Genomic DNA, 24967 nt, shown 5'->3' with positions numbered 1-24967 from the left:
AGATAAGGTGTGGCGGAAACTAAAAAATGGCGGAAAATTGGAAGCACTGAACGTTAGATCTATAGAACGAAGACACACTTCCTTTTTTCCGGACCCGAGTCTGAATAACATTTTTTCATATTCGGACTCGAGTCCGAATAACGACGGCCATATTTTAAATTGAGAATGTATATATAGTTTTCTAATCTAATGATAAAAATAAAAAGATTAACAATAGAATCTAAGAAGCTACACATCTTCATTTTGTTATCCAACACAGTATACATAGAGTAAACAAAGAAATATCTCAATTATACTGTAATATATTGTTTGACGAAAGAAGCAACCCACATCCGGAGAACCTAAATTCTAAATGAAATACTGTTCGCAGATGATCAAAGTCTACTGCATAACAATAACACTGAACTGCAGGAACACGCTGACAAACAATCAAATCTGTAGAAATGTGTGTGAGATGGAATGCCTCAGGAAAACATTAACAAGAAGGGATAAAGTGAGAAAAAATAAAAGAGAACAAGTTGGGACAACACCACGTATGAAATGCATTGAAAAAACAACGCATTAAACGGCCCATGTGGGCCAATAAGCCCCAGCCCCAGCTTATTTGCCCATGTGGGCCAATAAGAGCAGCCTTATAGAATTCTGTGCTGTGAACAAACGTTCTAGATCTATTACTACTGTTAGTGTTAGCCTAAAAGCGTGCAATTTTGTCTGTGGGCAGTGGAGAGAGAGAGAGAGAGAGAGGAGTAGCACGAGAACTTCCGGGCAAAACAAAATGGCGACCCACGTAGTTCGTTCGATTCGGAAAGTTAAATAGCTGTAGCATCTTTGTAGACAACCAAATTAATTTAATTTTGATTTTTAACATCATTTTTAAACTTTGTTTTGGTCAATTTGATCGTCCACACCGATAGACAGTATTCAGAAAGAGACAGAGAGAGAGAGAGGGGGGAGGAGTAGATCTTGCGAGAACTTCCGGGCAAAACAAAATGGCGACCCGCGTAGTTCGGCTCGATTCGAAAAGTGAAATAGCCATAGCATCTTTGAAGACGATCAAATTAGCTTACTTTTGTGCTATAACGTAATTTTTTCTTGGCTTTTATCAATTTGATCATCCACACCAATAGACAGTATTCCAAAATGAGGAAAAACAGGTCTTGTTTCACACCGGGTGAGAATAGCCTACGCTGGCAAGTCTCATCCGCGGTGAGAGGTAGATCGTATTTTTATTCTCACCAGCCACCTCCGTTATTCATAGCTTTGCCTACGATTGATGATTCAAATCTTGGTAATAATATTCAACATCAGTGCTTCCACTCTTCTGTATTTTTATGGAAATCCATACTTTGTACCAGTTCCGTACTTGTTCCTTCATCATTATCAACTCGCTCCGTAAAAAGATAGACTAGATATCTACCAAAATTCCGTAGCGAAAGATCCCTACTCGCCTTGCTCGTACTAGTATAAGTTACGGATATTTACGGTATTTCTCTCAACAATAAATGTTATAGAGACCTGCCAGATTGCGCATTTCCTGCAATCGGTCGTTATTCCGCTATGCCCCATACATTCATTGCGGGTTGGTCGGCAGTACATTTTTACCTGTGGATTGATCTAAATCTGGCGAACTTTTTGTGCCAATTTCCTCCCTTCTATCATTCACTCATTCCGTCTATCTTCGGATTGTTGCCGCCGCTGGAAAATCTTGGCGTTGATCAAGTCAATTGACATGAGATTTTAGTCTAGACAGAAAATTGCTGTCAGTAAGAAACTTTTTTACAAATGTTTACATCAAGGGAAATGATCAATACGAAGATTCTACGGCACGAGAACGCGATAAGGGCCGCGATGAAAGAAATTTATACTAAAATCAAGAATAATTCGAAGTGGTGTTCCGAGGTTGTGACATACAACATTCAGATGTGAAATTTAAGGAAAACTAGGTATACGCCGGGTAACTATATATAGTATTGTGAAGGTACATATTATCTATTATTAATTATATTTCCAGGTTTGCCTTCTATCAATGGTGCGATGACAAATTAATTGAATTATAGTAGCAATGGAAGGGGAACCTGCTTTTAAACATTGCCATCAATAGAAATATAATGTAGGCCTACATCTTGGTGAAGAAATCAAAGGAAACAAAATGTTTGTAAAAAAATAAATGATGGTTTGTAGGCAATCTCTTCAAACAGGCTCCCAAAATAAATGCCATTTTTAACCCACTAAAAGCACTAAATTTCAATTTCTTCGAGGGCGTCGCCCCCTGAACCCCCACTGGGACGCTGTCCCTGACCCCTGGCAGAATTTTCCTTACTTTTTAGCTTCAGCTGGTGGAAGCACTGTTATTTAGGCCTATCCTACAATCCTACAGTAGCCAGAGGCTCAGTCTATCATGTAGTTCTGCTTCTAGATCTAGATCTAAGTCTGAGGCTATAATAATAGCCTTTGTACTAATCACCACATAAAACTGCAGCGAGCACCTTGCACACCTTTGTGATTGGCCCAAATATAGATTCTAGATCTAGATGACGTATTTCAGCCTTCTAATTTTATCGTCTTTCTGGGCTGCCCTCGCCAGTTGACTTACTAGAAGAATTAGATTTCACCGCGGCGGGCCCGCTTTGTCGCTTAGCGCACGATGGGCTACGTCACTAGATCTGGGTTTTATCACCGACTGCTTGGGTTGTGTGTGCGCGCAGACTTTGTGTGTGTGTGTGTGCGCACGCTTGTGCGTGTGTGTGTGTGGGCATGTCTGTGTGTGTGTGTGTGTGTGTGTGTGTGTGTGTGTGAACAACTTTGAGGGGAAGGTAAATTTATGGAAAGAGAATTGCTGTAGTTGTTTATAAAAGATACATTTAAATTAATTTTTTTAAAAATAACGAACACTGCGAGATCTGGTCAACAGTTACTGGCGAGGGAAACCCAAGAGTCTTGGGGGAAACCCCGGAAGACGACAAAAATAGATGGCGGAAATATGCCATCTATATTTTGGCCAATCACAGAGGTGTGCTAGGTGCTCACTGCAGCTTCATTACTACTCTAGTGACATCTTAGACTGAGAATAAGAGCTGATCTCATTTGGTGCTCATACTCGATGTCCAACGATACTTTGCCTCCACAATAAATAACATCTGTCAGTAAGTAAACTCTAATTCCCTATTCTACAAGTTCAAATCTGTCTATACCCTGTCTCAGCCAAAAAAGTAGTAAATCATTAACAGAGTATTTGCTGAGGGAAACTGGTGCAAGTGAAATGTGGATGGAGCTTCCACATGAACAATGTCGCTCCATGTGTTCTCTCGTTGGCTGACACAAATCCATCATGGAGGCCACTTATAAAGCAACACCATGACTATGGCCACCTCTATTCGGTGAAAATAGCCTCTCTCCCAGGGTGAGAATAGCACAGTTGTAGGCCTCTCACCCGGGGTGAGAAATATAGCGCAGTTGTAGCAGGGTGAGAGGACAAATCTTTTGGGTGTTTTCACCCCGTGTGTGTTCGCCGCTTAATGCATTGGCTCAGGCCGATCACTGTGGGGGAAAGGGCGAACCTTTTGGCTATTTTCACCCGGTGTGGGTTCACCGTGATCTGATACCAGTGTAAACAGTGCTCTTGTGCTGAAAGTGTGCAATTTTGTCTTCGGGCAGTGAGAGAGAGAGAGAGAGAGAGAAGTAGTAGCGAGAACTTCCAGGCAAAACAAAATAGCGACCGGCGTAGTTCGGCTCGATTCGAAAAGTGAAATAGCCGTAGCATCCTTGTAGACGACCAAATTAGTTTACTTTTGTGCTATAACATCATTTTTTTCTTTGTTTTTGTCAATTTGATCATCCACACCGATAGACAGTACAGTCTAACCTGCCTTAACGGAAACCTGTCCAACGCGGAAACGGAAAGAAAAATCCACTCCCTTCCCGAGGGTTTCACCTGTCTAAGACGGAAAATGTTTTGCCATTTCTGCCCTGATTTGAAATAAAACTCGCAAGTTTGGTTCCGCCAGCTCTAAACTTAACGCCATGGCAATGCCACTGGGCGAGGAAGGGGAGTAGGGGTGCAATAATTTGAGGGTAGATGTTGCCCTATCATGTGAGCCCTGAGCGATGCAGATGGTCAGGGTAATATAAGTGAAATCTCATGACTGTCCGTGACAGTGCTCGAGTATCGAGCTACTACGGAAACTTTCCTGGGTAGCTAGAAGCTAGAGGTGATAAATTAGTTTGACCAATGCCTTCCTCCCTGTTCGTACAGCCAGCCGAGAAAAGAGTTCCTTGAATCGTTAATACATGATGGCAGTGAGGGGTGGCATTGGTTGACTGTGCTTGTTACACCGATGGGTGGGGCTAAGGGTGGAAGCAAAGATTTTCAAACGTTTCGGTATTTAATAGGTCAAACAGTGGTCCTATGAAAGGCAAGCACTGTGGTAATTGGATAAATAAGACTGACGCATGTCATTATCAGACAGGATAGCAATTGAGAGGCGTGAAGTTTTGACCACTGCTTTCCGTTCGGACAAGCGATCCTTGATCCAACAGGCTGGGCCTTTGACCCCCCCTTCCATCTCCCCCTAAATTCCCCTGTCTAAGATGGAATTTTTTTTCTGGCTCCCTTGTGATTCTGTCTTATACAGGTTCGACTGTTCAGAAATTAGGAAAAGCAGGTCTCGTTTCACACCAAATGGGAATAACCAATGCTGGCAAATCTCACCCAGTGTGAGAGGTTGATCTTATTTTTATTCTCCCCGGGGGTGAGAATAGCCACTTCCTATGACTATTGAGTGTACGAAATGCGAAGACGTGGGCATGTCTTTTGTTTTTATTTGATTATTTCATTTTAGTTTCCATTTTTCTCTGGCTCAGTGAAAATGAGCATTTCGTCTTCTCCCTTCTCCGCTGTGTTCAGAAAATCTCTATTCTATTGGGTCATTAAAATAGAGATCAGGGGACTTTAATGTTTAAACTTTTAAAACAGCGCATTCAAAACAAACCAAAAGTAATGCAATGTAGTGAGCTGAGTAATTCATTCAAAGTACACCAAAACTATCAACTGATATCTGAAGTGTTGTATGAGATATTGTTATTATATTTCATATGTTGAAATGTAGTCTAACGTAAGTATTATTAGACAAGACGGCCGTCTTAGAGGAGACTTATCAAAAAGAAAAAAAACTAACCGTTCCATTCTAAGGCCCTAACCGGAGGCTGTGACAGGCATTTTTTTTCTTTTGGAAGGAAGTTAGAAATAGATTTTGTGGCAGCTGTTAAAGTGTTAAATTCTACGAAGTATAAGATGAGGAACACACTGTCCAGCTGTGAAGTGCAAGGGTTAAACAAACCGAAATATGTTAGAAGAGGAAGACTGAGTGTGCCATGGTAAAACAAATAACCACATGATCAGTTCTTTCATTGGAGGAGCAAACAATAGTGATAGGTGAATGGATCGTCCACAGAGTCGGACGCCAATACAGAATTAAATTTTATGATGAAGTGTTAGGCTATGACAGATTTGCGTGGCCAACTTACACAGGTTTTTTTTTGCTTTTTGGGTGATAAATATATAGTGGCTGCTACGACGTTGGACAGGTTATCATCTTTTGTAAAAACAAAAGGGGGAGAATTGAAAGTGGCCGTTTTTAGGTGGCCGTCATGGCAGGTTCGACTGTATGGATTTATTTCTCCATGAGTGCAATGCTGAAACAACTCCACTTATGGTATGAATTATAATTATAATGATTATTTGCTGATATACTGATGTAGAGGTTCAATCCGTGGAGTGATACATGGTCGAAGGGCCGTGTAAGTTAAGACTAGATTTTTTTGTCTTTTGGAAGTTATGGATCGAAAACAGAAGTTTTGACTTGTTGATTTCTGGCTAAGATTGGAGCAACACAAATGTGAATTACACTTTTTTTTGTGGCAGAGTCATTTAAAAAATAATGAACCTTATAGTATGACTTTCCAAACATACCTCACCTGTCTGAAAGCTGTGTATTGACCTGGTAGAATTAGTAATTGAGGAGATGCTTCCATGTTTAAAAAAGATGCCGGAATTTTGAAAAAGTGTTATTTCAGACTGGTCTTTTGAATCTTTACTTTTGACTCTGAGACAGCTTATTATATATAAACTGGAATAAAAGCTTGCATTCGCCTGGCATTAGGGCATCAAAACTGCTTTTATTCATCTTGCTTCTCACAACTTTGGTTAAGTATATACATCTTCTTTTCTTTTACTTTGAACTTTATATTTTTCAGTAAACTTTTGCTTGTGTCTCTGTTTTGATGTGCAATCTTTGTGATTTTTTTTTCAGTGATTTGCTTTATCGTTGCATGTTGTGTCTTTTATTTTTATTGATGATGATGATGACAGTGTTTCTCACAGCTCTTTAATCCCGCCTGGCCAATCCATTTAACTAACCAAGAAAATGAATAGTTGAGGGGCTACGGTCAAGGATTGACTTTGATTATCTTTATCATCCTGTTTCAATAGTTGTTTTGTGAAGAAATTTAGCTTATAATGTGAAGATTGTAACTCCCATGTCAACAATACAGTGGTGTCCGCGTAACAACAATCTTTGTAATACATTGGCTGATAAAAGAATTGATTTTGACAGTTCAAAATCAGTGTGACCAAGAAGGGCATATAATGAAGTACTGGGGCTTGTTCACTACCTTTCACCAAGAGCCACCTTCTTTTATGATGAGTCTCCTGGTTGGGGGGAAAAAGTTTCTGTCACTATGACAATAACAAAACGGGAGGAGGGGGGTGGGAGGCAGATAGGCCGCTGTGCATAACATGACTGCTCTGTGATGGAGCATCGCTCACTTGAAAGCTGACGCTGCCTATCTTAACATTTAACACATCATTTTGGATTAGGACTTGTGTGTGTGTCTGAAGACGGTGGGTGGACTAGATGGGAGAAACCCCCCTCCCAAAATTTCAGTTAGCAGCGACCTCTGCCCAACAGTACCCAGGGGTTGCTATACTATTATGCAGATACCACTGTTTTATGATCATGGTTCTAGTATACTTGTGATTGTCTTCTACGTACATAACCCCTGAAAATTAAAGACTAGACTAGAATACAGTAAAATAATAAATTTGTTTAACGCGAAATTCATCTTAACAGGAAATGATTTTTAATCCTCCTTTTTTTCTGCTTTATTCTATGCATTGCAACTTTCTTTAACTTAGCATGATAAAAATTCCAAAAGACTTTGTTATCAGATAGGAATTTTGGGCTGTTTCATCATTCCTCCAAGCTGACTTTCCTTTCCCACCGAAAAATTTTTTTTTTCGCGCTTAGTGTATAGAACAAAATTTTGTTACACTGAAAAATCAAGTTCAAAGGCATATCTGGTTCTTCGCATAGTGTTCTAAGGTGGAGATGCTTATTGTGCTTAAAAATGAAAAGGGCAGTTTAAAACTAAGGGCTGATTTTGCTGAAAAGAAAAAAAGTGACCCAATAACCTGGACATTTATTTCACAATCTTAATTACTGAAATTGGGTGATGTCTCAATTTAACAGAACTTTGCCAGCCTATAAATAAGCATGCTAAGACCCATGCAAGTTTCATCAAAACTGATTTGTATTTAATAAATTGCATTGTAGAATAGCATTTACTTTTTGGAACAGTGTAATTTTAATGGAGACCTATTAGCTTTTGAGTAAAAAAGTTTTATTGAAGCCTATTTAAATTAATGCTTTTGTATTTACTAATGTAATGGGAAGTCATAGACTAGGTTTTTGGATAGGAAAGGGGGTGCTGTTTATTAACAATATAGTTTTCAGTCTTTTGCCATTTTTATTTTGTGTTTTGTCTTCTTTGTCCTTATTTTGTTTAGTTTGATAAGTTCTTTTAAGCTCAACAGATTATTTTGTTTCTAGCTTTGTGAATTTAAGACCGTTTTGGGCTTAATAAAAGAAAATGACATTGGTTCCTGATGTCAGGTCGTGTTGGATTATTATGATTGTATTTTGTAGGTTAAAATATTAAAATATTGCTGGGTAGGGCTGATTCGAGGAGAAGATTAAAAAAATTGAGAAGACTGAATTGAATATGCTGGGCAATAGGAGATTTCGTCATGTCATCTAAGTTGCATTGTCTCAGCCTATATCTGGATATGCACTCACACATGATACTTAAATGTTCATAGTTTGGGAAAGAGCTCTGGCGCATATGAGAAAAATTAAAAACATCTGTTGAACTCTGGTACCGTATCATCTTAATTTTCAGTCATCCTCCAGTCACAGAGAAAAAGCAGCAGAGGCTGTCCACTGTAAGTCCTCTTCTTCACCGAAACAGTGTTACTGTTATGAAATAGTTTCATTCCTTCACACGTTACAGTTTTTGGTTTTGTGTTGATGGGAAATCTTCCAGAGTTTGAAGGATTTCAGTGAATTTAAATGATTCAGTCTTCTTCGTTTTTCTTTGATTTTGTAAAGAATATGAATCTTTCCTGTGGAGGTTTGTATTTGAACATTACACTTTTATGTATTGCTAGATTTACTGGTCTCTCCCATTCCCCACCTCTCCCTAAACAATTTACAAAGCCGGTCGGGTGTAAAAGTAGGTCCAGGTGAACAATTTTAGTATATTTTAAAGTTTAATGAGTTAGTTTCATCAATGCTGCTTTTCATTATTAATTTATGTGTGTTTGTTTTAACGTGAATTTGTATATATGGCTTCCATTACTTGAAAATTGGATGAACTGAATGGTTTTAAAAATTAAAAAAAAAAAATATTAATGTTACTGAAAAGTTTTCAGATTACTTTAAGAATGAGAATTTAGATGGTCTCGATTCACATGACATGAAAAATGATATATAATCACTAACATCAAGTGTTGGTTGTAGTATTACTGAACCAGAAACTTTGATATTTTTATGGAAAGGCTCATTCATAGAGATACTTAATTTTTTTAATTAATAAATTTTTTTTTTTATACAGACATGTCAGAAGGCAGTGGTCCTGGCACAGCTGACCTTGAAAATGGCAACCAGGGCATATCAATGGTTCATGTGAGCATCCCTAATCAAGGCATACAGGTACAACCAGTCATTCAGGCAAACCAACAATCTGTTATCCAGAGTGCCGGAAATCTTCAGACGATCCAAGTTGTTCGGGTAATGTTACTGGATTTTTATTCTGTGATGTTATGTTTTTAGGTGAGCACCCTTTATAGAAGGAACCACTGTCAAGTCAAATTGCAGCGGAATTTATATGGTGTCTTGCCTGTACTAAAAATTCAAGATGATGAAGCAACAATGTATATAATGACACATGTTTATATCAGTATTGTCACAAGTGCTAGGTTGAGCCTGCAAGTAATTGAAACAAAATTAATTCCATTCCCTGCCTGCTGCATTTATAATGTGTTATCTATAGGCACTACAGGCTTCATTGTTTTAATTTCACTCAAATTAAGAGGATGAATCACAGGTGTAAAAAGGAAGTGAAAAGTAGCCTTTCTCTATAGAAAGTCACAAAACTCTTGTTTGATTCATGGTTCAAAACAATGAGCTAGCAATTACAATTGTGAAAAAAGAGATATATTGACATTATAATAGTATAACTTATACACATTAAATTTTTCAAAAATTTCTTTGAGTGGGATAATTTTGGGAAGTAAATGACAATATGAAACCATCATAGTTTTGCATTGTGCACAGAAAATTTGAGTGGCATCTGATGGTTAGTTTTTTGTCTTAAAGATTGAATGTCTTTCAGTTTAAGGCTGCTTTGTTTAATAATTTATTTTCTTTTAGCTTGGCGGTTTTAAATGTGAAGTCATCTGTAGCTACCTCATGTGATGTGATGTGCATGAGTCCCACCCTCTGAAATGTAAACTTCTATTTCAATTTTGATTTTTCATTTTGGCACAGGTTGCAGCTGTTGATGAAGATTTGTCATCAAGTGATTCTGACGCAAAGAAAAGACGAGAAATTTTGACCCGAAGGCCTTCGTACAGGTAAATTGTGCTCAAATGTTTATCTTTAAAAAATAAAAACGTAGTTCTAATTTTTCTACTTCATTTGGCATCAGTACTCTTTACCTTATATATATATTTTTTAATGGTATGATTTCAGTTAAGCAGTAGAGAGTCTCTGCTTTACATATGGATAGTAAATTCTTGTATCAGTAAACAGCAGGAGAATGTCTTGCCAAAATGCAGAAAGAGCATTTAGTAGAGGTGCTGCAAGTTGTTGTTTCGTTGTTGTTTTTTCTTCAGATTTTATCTTTTAAGAGACTTTCATTATTGAAAAGTTTTTTTTCTATTGTGGTCATCAGCAGTCTTCATTAAGGTTTATTTTTAAGTTTGGTGTGGTCCTGGCTTTTAAAGATAATTCTTCCAAGTATTTTCATCTGATCCGAGTTTATTTGCTGTTTTTTTTTCCTTAGGAAAATTTTGAATGAGCTGTCCTCTCCAGTATCCAAAATGGATGATGATTCAAACAGTAGTCAAAGTCAAGACGGCCACGATTCATGTAAGCTGTTGCTAGTTGACTGTTCAGTTCTTTCCTTTAAGACACAATTCATAAATATCTGACTGGTATGTTAAAGCATGAATAGTGCATTTGGAGTGTTTTTGTAAAGTTGCTAGGGCTAAGGAAGTGTGCAAAGTGCAAATTTCAGTTTGGGGTTGTGTTATCGTGGTTGTTGAAAGTAAACTGGTTAAAGAACAGCATCTCATATTTTTCATTAGTTTTTTTCTACTTGTCTTGATGCAAGGAATGTGTATTATGCAAAATAATTTTTTAAAAAATATCTAGACCTAAGCCTGAATGTAATTTGCCTTGTTTTTCTCTCGCCACTTTCATTCAACTTGGAGACAAGACGCTCAAATAGAATGTGCTTTCAGATTAAATGTGGTTTTTTTTTGGTTGTATTTTGACAGATGTCCAAACAAATGCTCTACAACTGACTGCTCACGGTGATGCTACTCCTGCTACTCAAGGTCTTCAAACACTAACAATGACAAACGCTAGTCCAACCTCAGCCTCAAACTCCACGGGTGGAACGACTATAGTACAGTATGCTCAAGGACCTGATGGACAGTTTTACATACCAGGTAAGGAGAACACAATTTGGAAACTTGGTAAAAGTTTGACAGTGCATGCAGCTGCATAAGGTCATTTGAGCGTGTAAGTTTTGACGATAGTTCACAGCACGGCTTGCTTTTTACTTTGTAAATCGCAATAGTTGAAGTATCTAAAAAATACACAGTTAAAATCCATTGGTATAATGACAGTAATTTTTAGGTTTAAAATAACCTTTTTTTACAGTTTGCTGTAAAGACCAATGGCCTTTATAAAATTGAGAATTCTATTGGGATCAACGATTGAGAACAATTTTGAAAGACATAATTTTTGCTGATGACTGTTGATGAGTTGATGAGGATACATTTAGATTGCAGTACTACTGTGCTATAGTTTTGTATATTTGTGTATTTAATATTTTTGGGACAACATCTGGCAACGAAGAGGGAGAAAAAAAGTTGGGCTATTGTACCAATAATTTCAATTTTTCGTTGTACTGTAATTTGCAACAAAATGAAATCTGTTCGGCATTCACCTCATACATTGACATCAAGTTAAAGGATTTTAAAATTATTATAATGTGTTTAAACTTAGACTGGACCTGTGTCTGATTTTTCCAGTCGGTGGCACAAATGTACAAGCCTATCAGATAACAGCACCAGGGTCATTAGCTCAAGGTGTTGTCATGACGTCAGGGAGTCCCATTGCAAGTCCTCAACACATGTCGGAAGAGGGCTCTCGGAAACGGGAATTACGACTTTTGAAAAATAGGTATGCCTTGTGTTCGTCTTTTGCTGGAAAGTCACTGAACCCTGCCTGCTGTTTGCTTATCAACTACCCTTGCCTGGTTAATTTAGGAATGATTAAAAATGTCTTAACCTGTATTAGACCTGCCTGTTTGCCGACAATCATCTGAAATCCGACAATCGCGACCCGACCCGCGAGCCGGCCGATCCTATCGCTAGGCCCACCAGTATCAGTCAATGTGCGTAGTGCGAGGCCTTGGCCGACTGCCAGCGCCCCCCTTTTTCTCCCGTCGGCTTTGTCGGCACTTTCGTTTTCGTGCCGACGTCGGCGTTTCCGACATAATTGTCGGAACCTGAGTAGAAATGCTAATACGAAAAAGGACGACGACCTAAATTATCTACTTTCAGTTTCGTGCTCGAGCGGCCATTTTGAATTTCGTTTGTTGACTAATTCAATTGTTCAGATCGTGTGGATTCATTCAAGTCCGACTCACTTGTTCTAATAGAATCTTGATTTATATAGATCATTATAGACTTCAATGGAGGATTCATATTCCAATTCTATTGTGTCAAACCCTATCATAGGTTGTGCTGTTATATTAATGCAGGTTAAAAAGCATTTCATCAGGTGCGTGAATTATTTATTTATTTTGATTCTAGACTCGGCTGAGTCCCTCTGTTCGGAATCGGGTGCGGATTTCTAGTTCAAGGCCTATTCCTATTCACTTGTTCTACAGGATCTAGATGTAGTCTAGATTCTAGATATATGTAGATTTCTAGATCTATATGGAGGATTCATATTCCAATTCTATTGTGTTATTGTATCAAACCCTATTATAGCAATGTAGATGTAGGCCATATTATATGCTCCTTGTTTGTTTTGGAGTGTGGTTTTTAATTTTTAAACGAAGTGGCTAGTAGTACGGCTAGACTGAGAGTCTAGCCATACTTAAGTACGGCTAGACTGCTAGTCTAGCCGTACTTACCTAGGTTTGGCCCTATCGACTCAAGCCTGTTAAGTACACAAGTCTCATTAGATCTAGATCTAGTAATTATTCAGGTTCAAATACATGCAAGTCAGTAATGTACCTTTTGGTTTTGTCTGAAATACAAATACTTTAGGCACTGCAAACTAAAAATTTCATTTACAATTAAGCCATCAATATTAAGTACGGCTAGCCTGACAGTCTACCCGTACTTAAGTACGGCTAGACTGCCAGTCTAGCCGTACTTAAGTACGGCTAGACTGCCAGTCTAGCCGTACTTATCTTAGGCCCTATTAACATTAGAAAACAGGAGGTTTAAAATACATGCATTGTCATTTAAAAGGCACCTGGTTTCGTCTCAAATACACAAATACTTTAGGTACTGCACACTAAAAATGTATATTTACAATTCAGTAGGCCTATTTTTTGTAAATGGTCAGTCTAGCCATCTTATTAAGAATAAGTACGGCTAGACTGCGAGTCTAGCCGTACTTAAGTACGGCTAGCCTCTTCCATTAAAAAATTTTTAAAAAAATTTTTGACTTGTGCTGGCCTTTTTACATGAGGCTCATTGCAGGTTCTTTTTTTGGGGTTGGCCTAGGGGTAGGGTTAGAGTTAGGTCTCTTCTTTATTATGTTTGTTGGGGTTGTCGCCACTCGTTACTCGGAAGTCTTTCCTTATGACACCCACAAAATTGTCAATTGACAAAAGCTCTTATGGGGGGGGGGGGGGGGGGGGGTGCGCAAAATTTTCAGACAATCTGGTTGAGGCTCACATGCAGGTCTACTGTATGTTAATCTGTTCAATATTTGATTTTAAAAACCCATTCTTTTACCCAATTCCTGCCTAGATAAATTGAAGTGTAGTGCTCTGCGAAATCTCTTAGTTGCAACTTCTGTTGTCTTCAAATTTTGAAGATTTAGAAGAAAACTTGGTTCAGTCCAGTTTTTCCTCTGTTCTTTGTGTAGGAATAATTGAGAAAAAGAAAATACATCTTTAAACCCCTTGACTGCAAATTTCATACAGTGGAACTCGGATTCAACGAGGTCGCCAGGCCTGATCTAAATTCTAGTTGAATCCGAGTGTTCGTTATAGCAAACACGAGGTTTTGTGTAAATAAGATAATTACAGGTACTGAGCAAGTAATGTATAAAGAGAAGTCACAAGTAGTGCTTGAAATGCCTGCATATTGTGAGCTGTGTAAAAATAAGACCGATTTGTTCGAATGCCCACGCCTGTGTCATCTCGATTGTTTACCAAAAGCTGTGTTGCTGTATAGAGCCTAGCATACGGCAACTTTTAATTCCATGGACCAGCGCACAATTTATTACGTACATCTACGTCGAGGCTAGCTTACCATTGTAATAATGATCAGTTGCAGAGGGGGGAAAAAGCCTGTTCCGCGTTTGTATCCACGACGTTCAATGCCCGGACTGCTAGTGTCTCCCCCCCTCCCCGATACGCATGCACACACAGCCACACGGGTGCAGACCGCCCATCCGACCCCGACACACGCCAGAGTGGACACGTGCGCGTGCCAACAACGCATGTGTTGGAATGAAAAAAGGCCGCTGATTGGTTGCATGCAATCGGCCAAGTGAATAATGGTTCCCGATGCAGGTGCAATGAATGGTTTCCGGAAATAGATAAAGTTCGTTCTGAGAGAGAAATGAGCGAAGCCATGTCTGCAGGGGCTGTTCACTCTGGAAGCGACCTGGTTGAATCCGAGCTCGCTGATTTAAGTTCTTGTTGAATCCGGTTTATTTTTGTTTATTTTAAAGAAGGAAAAAACCAGGGAATCTATCTCATCTTGTTGAATCCGAGCTCGTTGATTCAGAATTCCACTGTATACACCCCAGATGCTTAGGAAAATTTCCGAATGTGCATGACATTACAGGGCACAATCTTTAACCCGGGTTTATGTCGCCCGATAAGCCTTTTTCGGCACCTCGCCTACGTTCTGGTCCCGAATCAGTGTAGCCCCTGGCTCAGCGCACGCGCAGCGCGCATCCTTTTACGTGTCATTCGGGTCTCGAGTCGGATCCCCATTCACGCAGGTCAAGTGTGTGTGCGTCAGTCTGCTTGAGTTTGTGTGCGTTTGTGGCCTTCTTCTAGAACCACCTGCGTTGGTTCGTAATCGAGGCATATGTCTCATTCAAAACATGCCAAGTTGGTAGCTCTAGATGTTCGTCCAATGAAATTATAGAAGAAATTGACCCACTTAGACATGAGGAGCTCGAAAAGATAGTCAGGAAACAAGACCTCCATTTTTCTATACAAAATATTTCAAATGAGCTTGATTTTGTATGAAATGATACCTGATAAAAAATAAGCTTGTTTGATAGTTTTGAATACCAAAGTGCAGGTGCAAAGAACAATTTGAGTGTAAATCATTAGGAAATTGACCTAAATTATCCCCTTTCGAACCTCAAGTCATTCATAACAACAAAAGCGTTCAGAAAGGTTATTCGAATGGGCGTAACTACTCGTAATGTCTTATCAGCTTGTGAGAGGGGGTTATTCATGTGTTTGTAACACTTTATAAATAGAAAGCTATGAAAGATAGAACGTTATTTTCTTCATCGGTTAACACACTCCTGCGGTATTCATGGCAAAAACACACATTTCCCGTTGAAGTCGTTTCTTTGGTTTCCATGTTTCTACTAATTTCCTGTTTGGGTGGTTGGGGCACATTCTTTTGGTTCTTTCATGAAGCTCCAAAACTGCTTTATCTCTGCATATTCCCAGGGGTTCAACATTTGACAGAATTTCACATGCGGCAGTAGGTGTAGATCTCATGCCACCATTAATGAAACGAAGGGCATTATTTTGGACCTTGTCAAGGGTATTGCAAGTAGTTGCACTACACATAGTGAGTAGGCTATAGCTGTATTCCAGGGAAGATCGGACATAACCAAGGTATAGAGCTCTCAAAGTTTGTTTGTCTGATCCCCATGAACTGCTCGCAAGTTTCTTTAAAAGTTGGAGTCTTGTTTTCGCCTTGTTCTTTATGCTCTCCACTTGGCTTTTCATTGTTAGACTTTTTTCAAGTTTGACTCCTAGATACGTTGGTTGTTCTTCTTTGAGGAGATTTTCATTTCCTATCTTCAGTTGGAGTTTTTCTTTGGCTATTTTATGGCTCTTTGTAAAGATGGTGTATACTGTTTTCGAGCAGTTTATTTTGAGCTTCCATTTCTGACAGTAATTGTGGAGCCTCTTGAGGTCTTCATTTAATTTTCCTGCTCCTACTACCGTGCTGTGATATGTCTGCCAGAGAGCAAGATCATCAGCGTAGAGAGTCTTTTCTGATTTCAGCACGTTCGTCACATCATAAATGAAGATCAGGAACAAAGTGCAACTCAGACAGGAACCTTGGGGTAGGCCCTCCTCGAGTACTTCACTTGACGAGTGGGCATTGTTCACCTTTGTTTCGATGTTTCGATCCGCAAGGAAAAACTTGATCCATTTATAAAGTTTCCCGTGTATCCCGAGGTCCATCATTTTCATGAGTAGGCCTTTTCTCCACCCTCTGTCATACGCCTGTTGGAGATCTACAAAGATGGCAACAGTGTGTTTAGTCTCCTGGAAACCATCCTGGATGTCTTTTCAAATTTGTCTAGATCTAGAGGAATGACCAATTCAAAGGTTCTACGGCAGGGGAAAGCGATAAGGGCCGCGATGAAAGAAATTTATGCCAAGACTTACTAAAATCAAGAATAATTCGAAGTGGTGTTCCGGGGTTGTGACACGCATCATTTTTTGTACAAGTTTTTACGGTGCTCCTGCATAAGGTCATATGAGCGCGCTCATGCAACATTTAGATGTGAAAATTGAGGAAAATTAGGGTATACGCTGGGCAACCATATTGTGAAGGTACACGAATATCTATTCATTATTCTCAGGTTTGCCTTCTATCAATGGTGCAATGGCAAATTAATTGAATTATTATTGTAGCAATGGAAGGAGAACCTGCTTTTTAACATTGCCAGCAATGGAAAGATATGTAGGTGAAGAAATCAAACAAGACAAAATGTTGGCGAAAAAGTAAATGTTATAGGACGTAGGCTATCTCTTCAAAGAGACTCCCAAATGCCATTTTCAACCCTCTAAAAGCACTAAATTTCTATTTCTTCGTGGCTTTGCCCTCAGACACACCCCCGCAGAATTTTCCTTACTTTTCAGCTTCAGCTGGTGGAAGCACTGGGGATGAATTCTTTATATCCAAATGTTATGACTGGAAGTTATATTGTCTAAATGGTCCAAATATTTTGGACAAACTGATATTGAGAACCAAAAACTATTGTAAAGGTCATGTAAGGTTAATGCTAAATTTGTATAGCATGTGGATCTCAGGTATGAACTTGTTTAAAAGGTTTATTTTGCAGATTGTTAAAAGTTTGTAAAAGCCTGTCATCTGATTCTTATGTTTGTTCATTTTCTTTTCAGAGAGGCAGCCAGGGAATGTCGACGAAAGAAGAAGGAGTATGTAAAATGTTTAGAAAACCGTGTAGCTGTCTTAGAAAATCAGAATAAAACTCTAATTGAAGAATTGAAGGCCCTCAAAGAACTCTATTGTCAAAAGGATGCATGACTGTAAATGTCATATTTTTTGTGCTCCGTAAATCCAAAAGAATTTTCTTTTGGCATACTTCCTGTGTGTCAGAATTTGGTGGAAGACAGTTCGCTTTGCTGCTCTGGCACACCTAAAAAGCACCTGGCTTTTTCAAGACCAGTGAAGCTTTTTTTTATAAATGAAGGGAAGGTACTGAAGAAGATGGCCTAGATGAACTGACAGGCATGGTCAATGCAAATTGTCCACTGGGATTGCTGTTTGTTCCCGACGTTTAGTACAATGACAATTTGTACAAAAGTATTTGTCTCAATTTTTTTTCCGATTGTGAGATACTTGGCTTGGCTGTGATGAAGTCGTTTTTGTTCTCTATGTTTTTGTAAGTTCTTGAAGTGTTTAAGTGTTGCACCATTTTAACTGTTGAAAAGCCTTAAAAGTCCAATGAAAAATTCTGCATTGATATTGCTTGTGTGTTTGAATCTGATGACACAGATTGTGTTTACATCCATTTCTACACCTGTTGTCCCAAATATTCTGACATCCAGCATAAATGGTCACTTTTTTTTGTATATAAGTTTTCAAATCACATTAAAGTGATTGCTTCCTGTGAGCAAGTGGAATAGTAGGTACAGGTTTAGTTCTTGTGCAGTAATATAGTGTGGATGGTTGGCAGGTGCTCTGGTGTGGTTTGCTCCGCCCCCTGTCAAACATCTTATCGTCCCGATCTCTCCTCCTTTTCTGTGCATGTTACTTTTTAGTAACACCTAATCTTTGGCACTTATTGACCTATTTGTGTTGCAAGTTCCGAAAAACTCGTGCTGAAACTACATTGTAATTCAGTGGTGACTAATTTGAGAAACTTGTCCTCCTTGTAGCCTCTTTTTAGCCTTATTTCCTTTCTAGTTCTAGTCTTCATTATTTGATGTTTCTTAAGTACTCTTGAAATTGTTTGTAGAGAGAAAGATGTCTTTTTTTGGAAACTGAATCTGTTGATCCTTGTAAACAAATGGCTTGTTAAATTTGCTGCAGTTTTATGGAAGTGACTTTTGATCACAGGCAGAGCATCGCATAAGCTTTGTATATTTTACTTTGTGCCAGCTTACGTGCTGTTTCTTTTATTTCATTTTTTGTCTCCTTTTTTCTTTGTCTTTTTTTTTTTATACATTAAAAAATTTGTCAAGCACACACATAGTGAACAGGTTTGTACAGGTCCCAAATTTTTCTTATATGTTCCTTGTATTCAAAACAGAAACATAGTGCAAACAATTTGTGTATATCGAAAGAAATTAGCACCGATGAGGGTATATCTAATTCTACATGACTGCAAATTTCTTTTACGGAATTAGCTATGATGGGGGCGGCCACACGGCATGATGTTACGTAGGCCAACAAGCTTTTTACAGGACTAAGCTGAAGGATATAGTGTTGGCCAAGGATATAGTGTTGGCCAAGGATGTGTTCACTGCACACGTCACAGAAGTGGAAAGTGGTAGGCTGGATCTAGTCTGCACACTCTAGTTGTGTGTGGGAAGTCTGTGGTCGTGTGAAGGCACATATCTAGTATTGTTGCCATGTTCAACAGAGATTAAACATGATTCAACAGCTTGCTGGCATTGGGCAGAGTCGGGTTTAGGTGAAATTGTAGAAAGTGGACAATGGCAGAGTGAAAGAAGCAGAAAGGCTTCTCAGTTGAAGAAAAACGGCTGATGCTAGCAGAGTTGAATAAAAGAAAAATCAATGACAAAAACCCAAATCTGCAGTTCTTGGTGACTGTGAAGCCAACACACAGGTTGGCAGGGAGGGGGGGTCAAAATTCATGTTAGATTTTGACCCAAATGTCCCACTTCATCGCCTTTGATATAGCCTGAAATTCATACATAGCGAAATTATATATAACAAAAAGATTTCTGCAACCGACAGATTTCATTATGTGTGTGCTAGACTAATTTTTCTATTCAAGTTTTGTTCCATGCATACGCCTTTGAACACATGTTGATGTTGCTTAATTGTGTGTCTGTTGATTAGCTTTCTCATTTTCTCTAATGTGCTGTAGAAGAGGAAAGACAAGTGTACACAATGAGTGTATTCTTACTCCTGAAATCCATATCATATTCATTTTGTGAGAAAAGTCTTGTTGTTTTAATGGGATGTTAAGAAATATGTTGAACTGATTCTGTTTAAAATGCCTCAACTTTTGGTGTGTTTGGTATTCTTTTGTCTTTGATTGTTCTTTATGTTTACTCTGCATCTAGTTTTGAGTTTGTTCAAAAGTTGTTCTTGCTTCTTTTTCATGTATTTTGAAGGACATGATTATCTTTGGAAGATATCATGCCTCATGAAATGTAGGTGTGGGTTGGGGAATTAGAACAAGGTACCGGTACTGTTTGTTTAACAAGTATCCAGGTTCAAGCAACATCTTAAGTGTACAATGTTTCTAGAGGATTGAAAATGGGAAATTCCAGAGGTATTTCTAGCTGACTGACTTATTTTGTTGAAAAGACAAGAGTAGTCGGGATATAAATCTCAGCTTGTAGGTGAAAATTAAAAAAATCTTTTTTGACTAATTGCAAGCAGCATTTAAATTAACATGACATTTCAAAAAGAGTTATTTTAATTACATCCTGGCTTTGTTCTTGTGGGGAAAAAGTAACTGGAAGAAGTTAAGCAGGGCATACCTATCCCCGATGTACATTTTTCAAAGTAGTGGAAGACGCATAAAGCTCTAGATTAGAATGCAGATGGCTTGGGGAGGTTTCAGATTTGTAGTTATTATTTTTAAACTATAAATGCTGTACAGCAAGCAAACAGTCATTAGTTTCCGTGTTGACTCCATTTTCATAGTTCCAAACGTGACCTTTTTTTTGGACAATGAAAGTTTGTTGCTTATTAGTTTAGTATACACGCACACACGCACACACTTACATACATATATATACATATATATTTATTAATTTTACAGTATATGTATGTATGTGCACGTTTTCTTGATTTTTTTTTTTCATTTTTTTTTCTTCATTCCTTTTTATCACCCACTTTGGTTTCCACTTTATCTTTTGGTATGGTAAAGTGTAATTTTTTTTTCTAAGGAGTGAGTAATATTTGTCTATGCCTATAATACCTCGTCCACCTTTGTGAGAAAGTTGCCCTGTGTAAAATTCAAGTATGACTGACAATTCATGGGTTATGAAAGTTGAGTGGCATTTGTTGAATTATTTATAATATAAAGTTGAAGATGATAATATATCAATGGTTTATATGTAAATGGACAAAAAAAAAATTTAGAATTATCTTTTGCAAAGTGTTTCTTTACTTTGCATCTGTGCCTCTGGAGTTTCTGACTTTTTGTAATGTTGAAAGAAATGGGTATGAGTTGATAATTGTCTGTGTGAGAAAGGTAACGGAGAAGGAGATTGTGTCAACTTTCTTTTTCTCTCAAGTTTGTGCTTTGAATGTGGTTAGAGTCCACTCTTGTTCAGGGGAAGGGAGGTGTTCGATAATTTTGCTTTTGCACGTTTTCCAGAATAATATGGGTGGAATTTTTATCCACCTCAGTGAGACTTTTTGAATATCTAAGGACTTACAGCAAATACAAAGGTCATGTGTGCTTGCATTACAGAATTAATTTCAAGAGATGCTATAGCAATCTGATAGTGTTTTGACCTCCATACAATAAATCTGTAGTACCCTTGTTTCACACACCTGAGATCTGTCATCAATATCCCAAGTGCTCCAAACAGGCAAAGGCTGGGCTGTTTTTTTTGGTGTAAAGTGTTTATTCTGTAATAGATTCCTAGGAAACATTTTGATGGGATTCCACAATTAATGCTAATCGTCTTGTCAGATAGAAGAATTGAAATAATGTTTCAATAATTGTGTGTGCTCATGTTTTTTTAAGCAGGTCTACAAGAGTTCTGGTCACACTCATAGTTGGTTGTTTTAGTATTCGTACTGTTGTCAGCTTGTGACTTTCTTTATTGTGGTTTTATTTTATGATGTTTTAGAAAAGGCATGCTGCATGCTTTTGCTCTGTCTGATGTAAGAGTCAGTTTGTTTTTTTTGGGGGGGTCTTTTTTAATTTTAGTTGCAAGCTTTGTAATCTGTTTTGGATTGTTAATGGGGGTATTGTCTTTTGAAAGTTGAATGGAAGATGAATTGAATAGCCTATTATTATTACTGGTTCAGCATATTACTTGAAGACAAGGCTTAGGGCCTGGATGTAGAGAGCATGACCTGGGTCCTGTACATCAGGCACATGGGGAGATTGTTTTAAAGGAGACGTGAAGATATGGAGTACAACTTGTATCCACCATGCCCTGTGACATTACATTCCTGCGGATACGTTATTGTGATCCCCTGGACTTGTCTGGTTAATTTATGTAATGCCTGTAAAGGGTGTCTCAGGAGCTCCTACTTGTTGGAGTTTGGTGTTCAGGTTTGAGTTTTCTGGCCAGGCAGCTGGACTTCTTAGCAGAGAATGGTGGGGGAACTTTCAGGGCATGTTTGCGTGTCTTATATTTTTCCTGCACTACATAGGCCATCTGGGTTGTGGGACACCCGTGTTCTGATGTGTGTGAGCTTTGTCTGCAGTGTATTGTCCTCAGTCCAGATAGTCTCAGTTGCGACCAAAGTTCATATCCTCAGATCAGCTTGTATTGTGGTAGTCTTTGACTTATCTCCTTTCTGTCAGCTCTCTTCACAAGTAACTAAAAAGTCAGCCCTAGTCAAGCAAAGAAACTGGAATGATAGCTTGCACAGAGTGTAGTTTGAGTAATGGCTTCCTTTTTGTGGGTTGCTGTTGAGTGAGATTATACAAGAATGGTTGATTTCAATCCACTTATAAAAGATACGTGCCCGCACTGATTTTCAATCTCACATTGACGGTACTGAACTGACTGTTGTTAATCAATCCTAGAGGGAAGGTAAAATGTTATTTAGTGTGGTTATTAAAATTTGAGGGCTTATTGAATACTTTTGTTAAGCATTACATCATTTAGCATTGTTATATGTACAGAGATTGACTGTTTGTAGTAAGTTTTGCATGGCATGGTTATTTGGGCTAACACCCTCCACAAGACAAGTATTGAGCAATGTGAGGAAAGGCAGACTGCGGAAATTAAATCCAGCTATTGGTTGAATGGGTTGTTTTGAAATGTCTTGTTAGGAGGTCTGATCTCATTTATTGTTTTTGCTAAAGTCATGTGTGGCTGGAACTTTGTCAAATGTTTCTCAGGAGTGTAGAGAGTTATTTAAGAACTTGCCCAAGAGACCTTCATTTATGCTAATAGTCAATGTGTGTGATACATCAGTTCTGAGGTATCACAGAGCAAGACAGTTGTATAGAAAATGCTCTATACAACAGGCACTCTATCCGCTTGTAAAAGATGTTCATGAATTTGTTGTACACTTTTAATTGGTATGCCTGAGAATGGTACTGAGGTGTGAAAGGGGCTGATAGTAAAGGTGACTGCAGAATTGTGTGGCAGGCATACCAACATGAAACTGATTAGATAAAAAGGACATTTTGTCACTGTAGAAACATCTGCCATATCTGTGTAGCAGATCAATGAGTTTGAGACTCCTTGGTCAAGGTAGTTGTTGTCCAGATGGATATTGCATTCAGTGTTGAAGTCTCAGGCTTCAGAAAGTCCCTCAGGTTGTTGTTCTGATGTGTCAATGAACTCATGTGCCAAGGGGGTGGTACTGTGTAGAGGGTTAGTACCAAGCTGAACATTCCATAACTATGTGTGTGGAACTTTGTAACGGAAAATACTACGCACTCAAAAAATTCTCTTGCTTTATCAAAACAGATTCTGATCTCCCCAAGTTTCTTGTAGCAGAGATCGATCTATTCCCGTATGTCTTGTTTGTTCTCTGAATCTGAAAGTTCATTTTAATTTGAGTGTATTTAATATTGTACTTGACTTGTTTGTTGATCTGAAATTAATGAGACATAAAGTATTCTTGAAACTAAATTCAATGCGTTTGTATTTTGTGGTTTTTATGCCTCAAGAAATATTTATTGTATTACTAGACCTGCTTTATAAAATCCTTCTCCCAGTGTCACGGATTAGAGCATTCCTTTCTAAGATTGTATGGTGCTCAACATAAATCTGCTGTAGGTTTATGGCGCATGGCTACCACTGCGGAATAAGGAATGTAATTTGAATGTGTAATTCAGTCTTTGAGAATATGAGAAGTCATCAGAGTGACATTGCTCTGCTACTGAAATTAATAGTGAATATGTGAAATTACTAAACATTGGATTGGACGGTCTTGCTTTGCAAGACAAGGCTGTTACCAGTACAGAACTGTGGAAGCCAATACATTACAAAACCCAGAAATTGGAAGATCAATAGTCTGAGTTGTCTTTGATTTGATTCAAGGAAAAAAATGATTACCCGCCCATACCCATATTGGGCACACAAGTGGCTTGAAGACACGTTTGCTTGAACTGAGATTCAAGTTCCAGTTTTTACTAGATCTAGAGTATTCGCAAGTGAAAAATAGATAAACTAATCGTCAAAATTCTTTTTGGTTTATAGGTAATCAGTTGTTTTCTACAAAGACAAAAATCTGGGATACTCATTTTCTGTTTTCTTCTTACAGGTTACCATTATTTGAAGTTTTTAAGTGATCTCCATTGTAGAAGTAGTAGGCTGTTGTCAAACTCCTGTCCTGCTCATTGCAATCACCTGCTCAAACGACTGATTCCCACTTCCCCCTTGCATTTTTAGATATTACAATGACACTATTCAAGAAACTCACCGGACTAAGGGTGAGGCCACATTACAAGCGTTAGCTGTGGCTTGCATGAAGAGATGAGCGATAAACTTGGAGGTGACCATACAAGGAGCTGCTTTTCTCAAGCAGGAAATAGGGGGCAAGCTAGCGGGAAAAAGCCGAGGTGTAAACTGGTGTGTTGACGGGCGTGTTGGGTCTCTGTTTAAGTCTTGGTGTTCTTTATTCCAAAGAAGAGGTTTCTCTTGCTTGCACATAAACTCAACTGTTGTGTTGACTTCCATATATATATACATGTATTGAAGTGTCAATTTGATTAAATTTATATAATTATAATAGATTTAAATTGTGATACCAGTTGAAGTGCAGCTTCAGATCTTGAACTTAAAGCTGGTTGCAGGAAATAGTGTGAAGGTAAAAATAAGATGTTTGAATGAACAGTACATGCGAAGTGGGCTCGGGAAGCGGCACAAGACACTCCTATCAGGAGGTAATAGAACATGTTGATGTGACCCATGAGCGGCGATGCCAAGGCCGAGCGGGAAGAGACGAAACGTAGTGAAATTAAATAGCCCATAGCAAAGATGCCAACCAGTACGATTTTACGTATTTTAGTACGATTTTTTGCCGAAAATATGCAAATACGACTTTTCATGAAAAAATACACTGGAATGCGAAAAATATGAGATTCAGCTTTGGCGAGTAAACCTAATTATCTCAAGTCCCTCTTTTATCAAAATAGTATCAGTATCGCAGAACTGGAATAATATTTGAAAACCAAGTCCGATGTGGTCAGTAAGTTCATTTTTGCCGGTAACACCAGAGGACAAAAACTTGGAAGCACCTTTCTGAATTTTGATTAGAGCTTTCTGCAAAGCGTGCGTTGGT

The 24967-nt window shown here is 38.4% G+C and overlaps 1 protein-coding gene across 6 annotated transcripts in view; it reads left to right on the top strand.

Annotated features, from left to right (window-relative positions):
* Nucleotides 1–23313, top strand: part of LOC100861465 (cAMP responsive element-binding protein) — a 25254-nt gene extending 1941 nt beyond the window's left edge. For 4 of the 6 annotated variants that reach the window (XM_013084337.2, XM_013084341.2, XM_013084349.2 and 1 more), the window contains exons 2-7: nucleotides 8950–9125; nucleotides 9885–9970; nucleotides 10402–10487; nucleotides 10898–11071; nucleotides 11660–11810; nucleotides 17218–23313. In XM_013084337.2, the coding sequence (XP_012939791.1) occupies nucleotides 8950–9125; nucleotides 9885–9970; nucleotides 10402–10487; nucleotides 10898–11071; nucleotides 11660–11810; nucleotides 17218–17362 (818 nt within the window). In that variant the 3' untranslated portion in view covers nucleotides 17363–23313. 6 annotated transcript variants of the gene reach the window in all.
* Nucleotides 23314–24967: the final 1654 nt, after the last annotated feature.

The sequence above is a fragment of the Aplysia californica genome, unplaced genomic scaffold, assembly GCF_000002075.1.
Source record: "Aplysia californica isolate F4 #8 unplaced genomic scaffold, AplCal3.0 scaffold00013, whole genome shotgun sequence".
NCBI classification, from domain to species: Eukaryota; Metazoa; Mollusca; class Gastropoda; order Aplysiida; family Aplysiidae; genus Aplysia; species Aplysia californica.
Note: the sequence above shows the minus strand (reverse complement) of the source record. Positions and strands in the feature narration are given on the sequence as shown.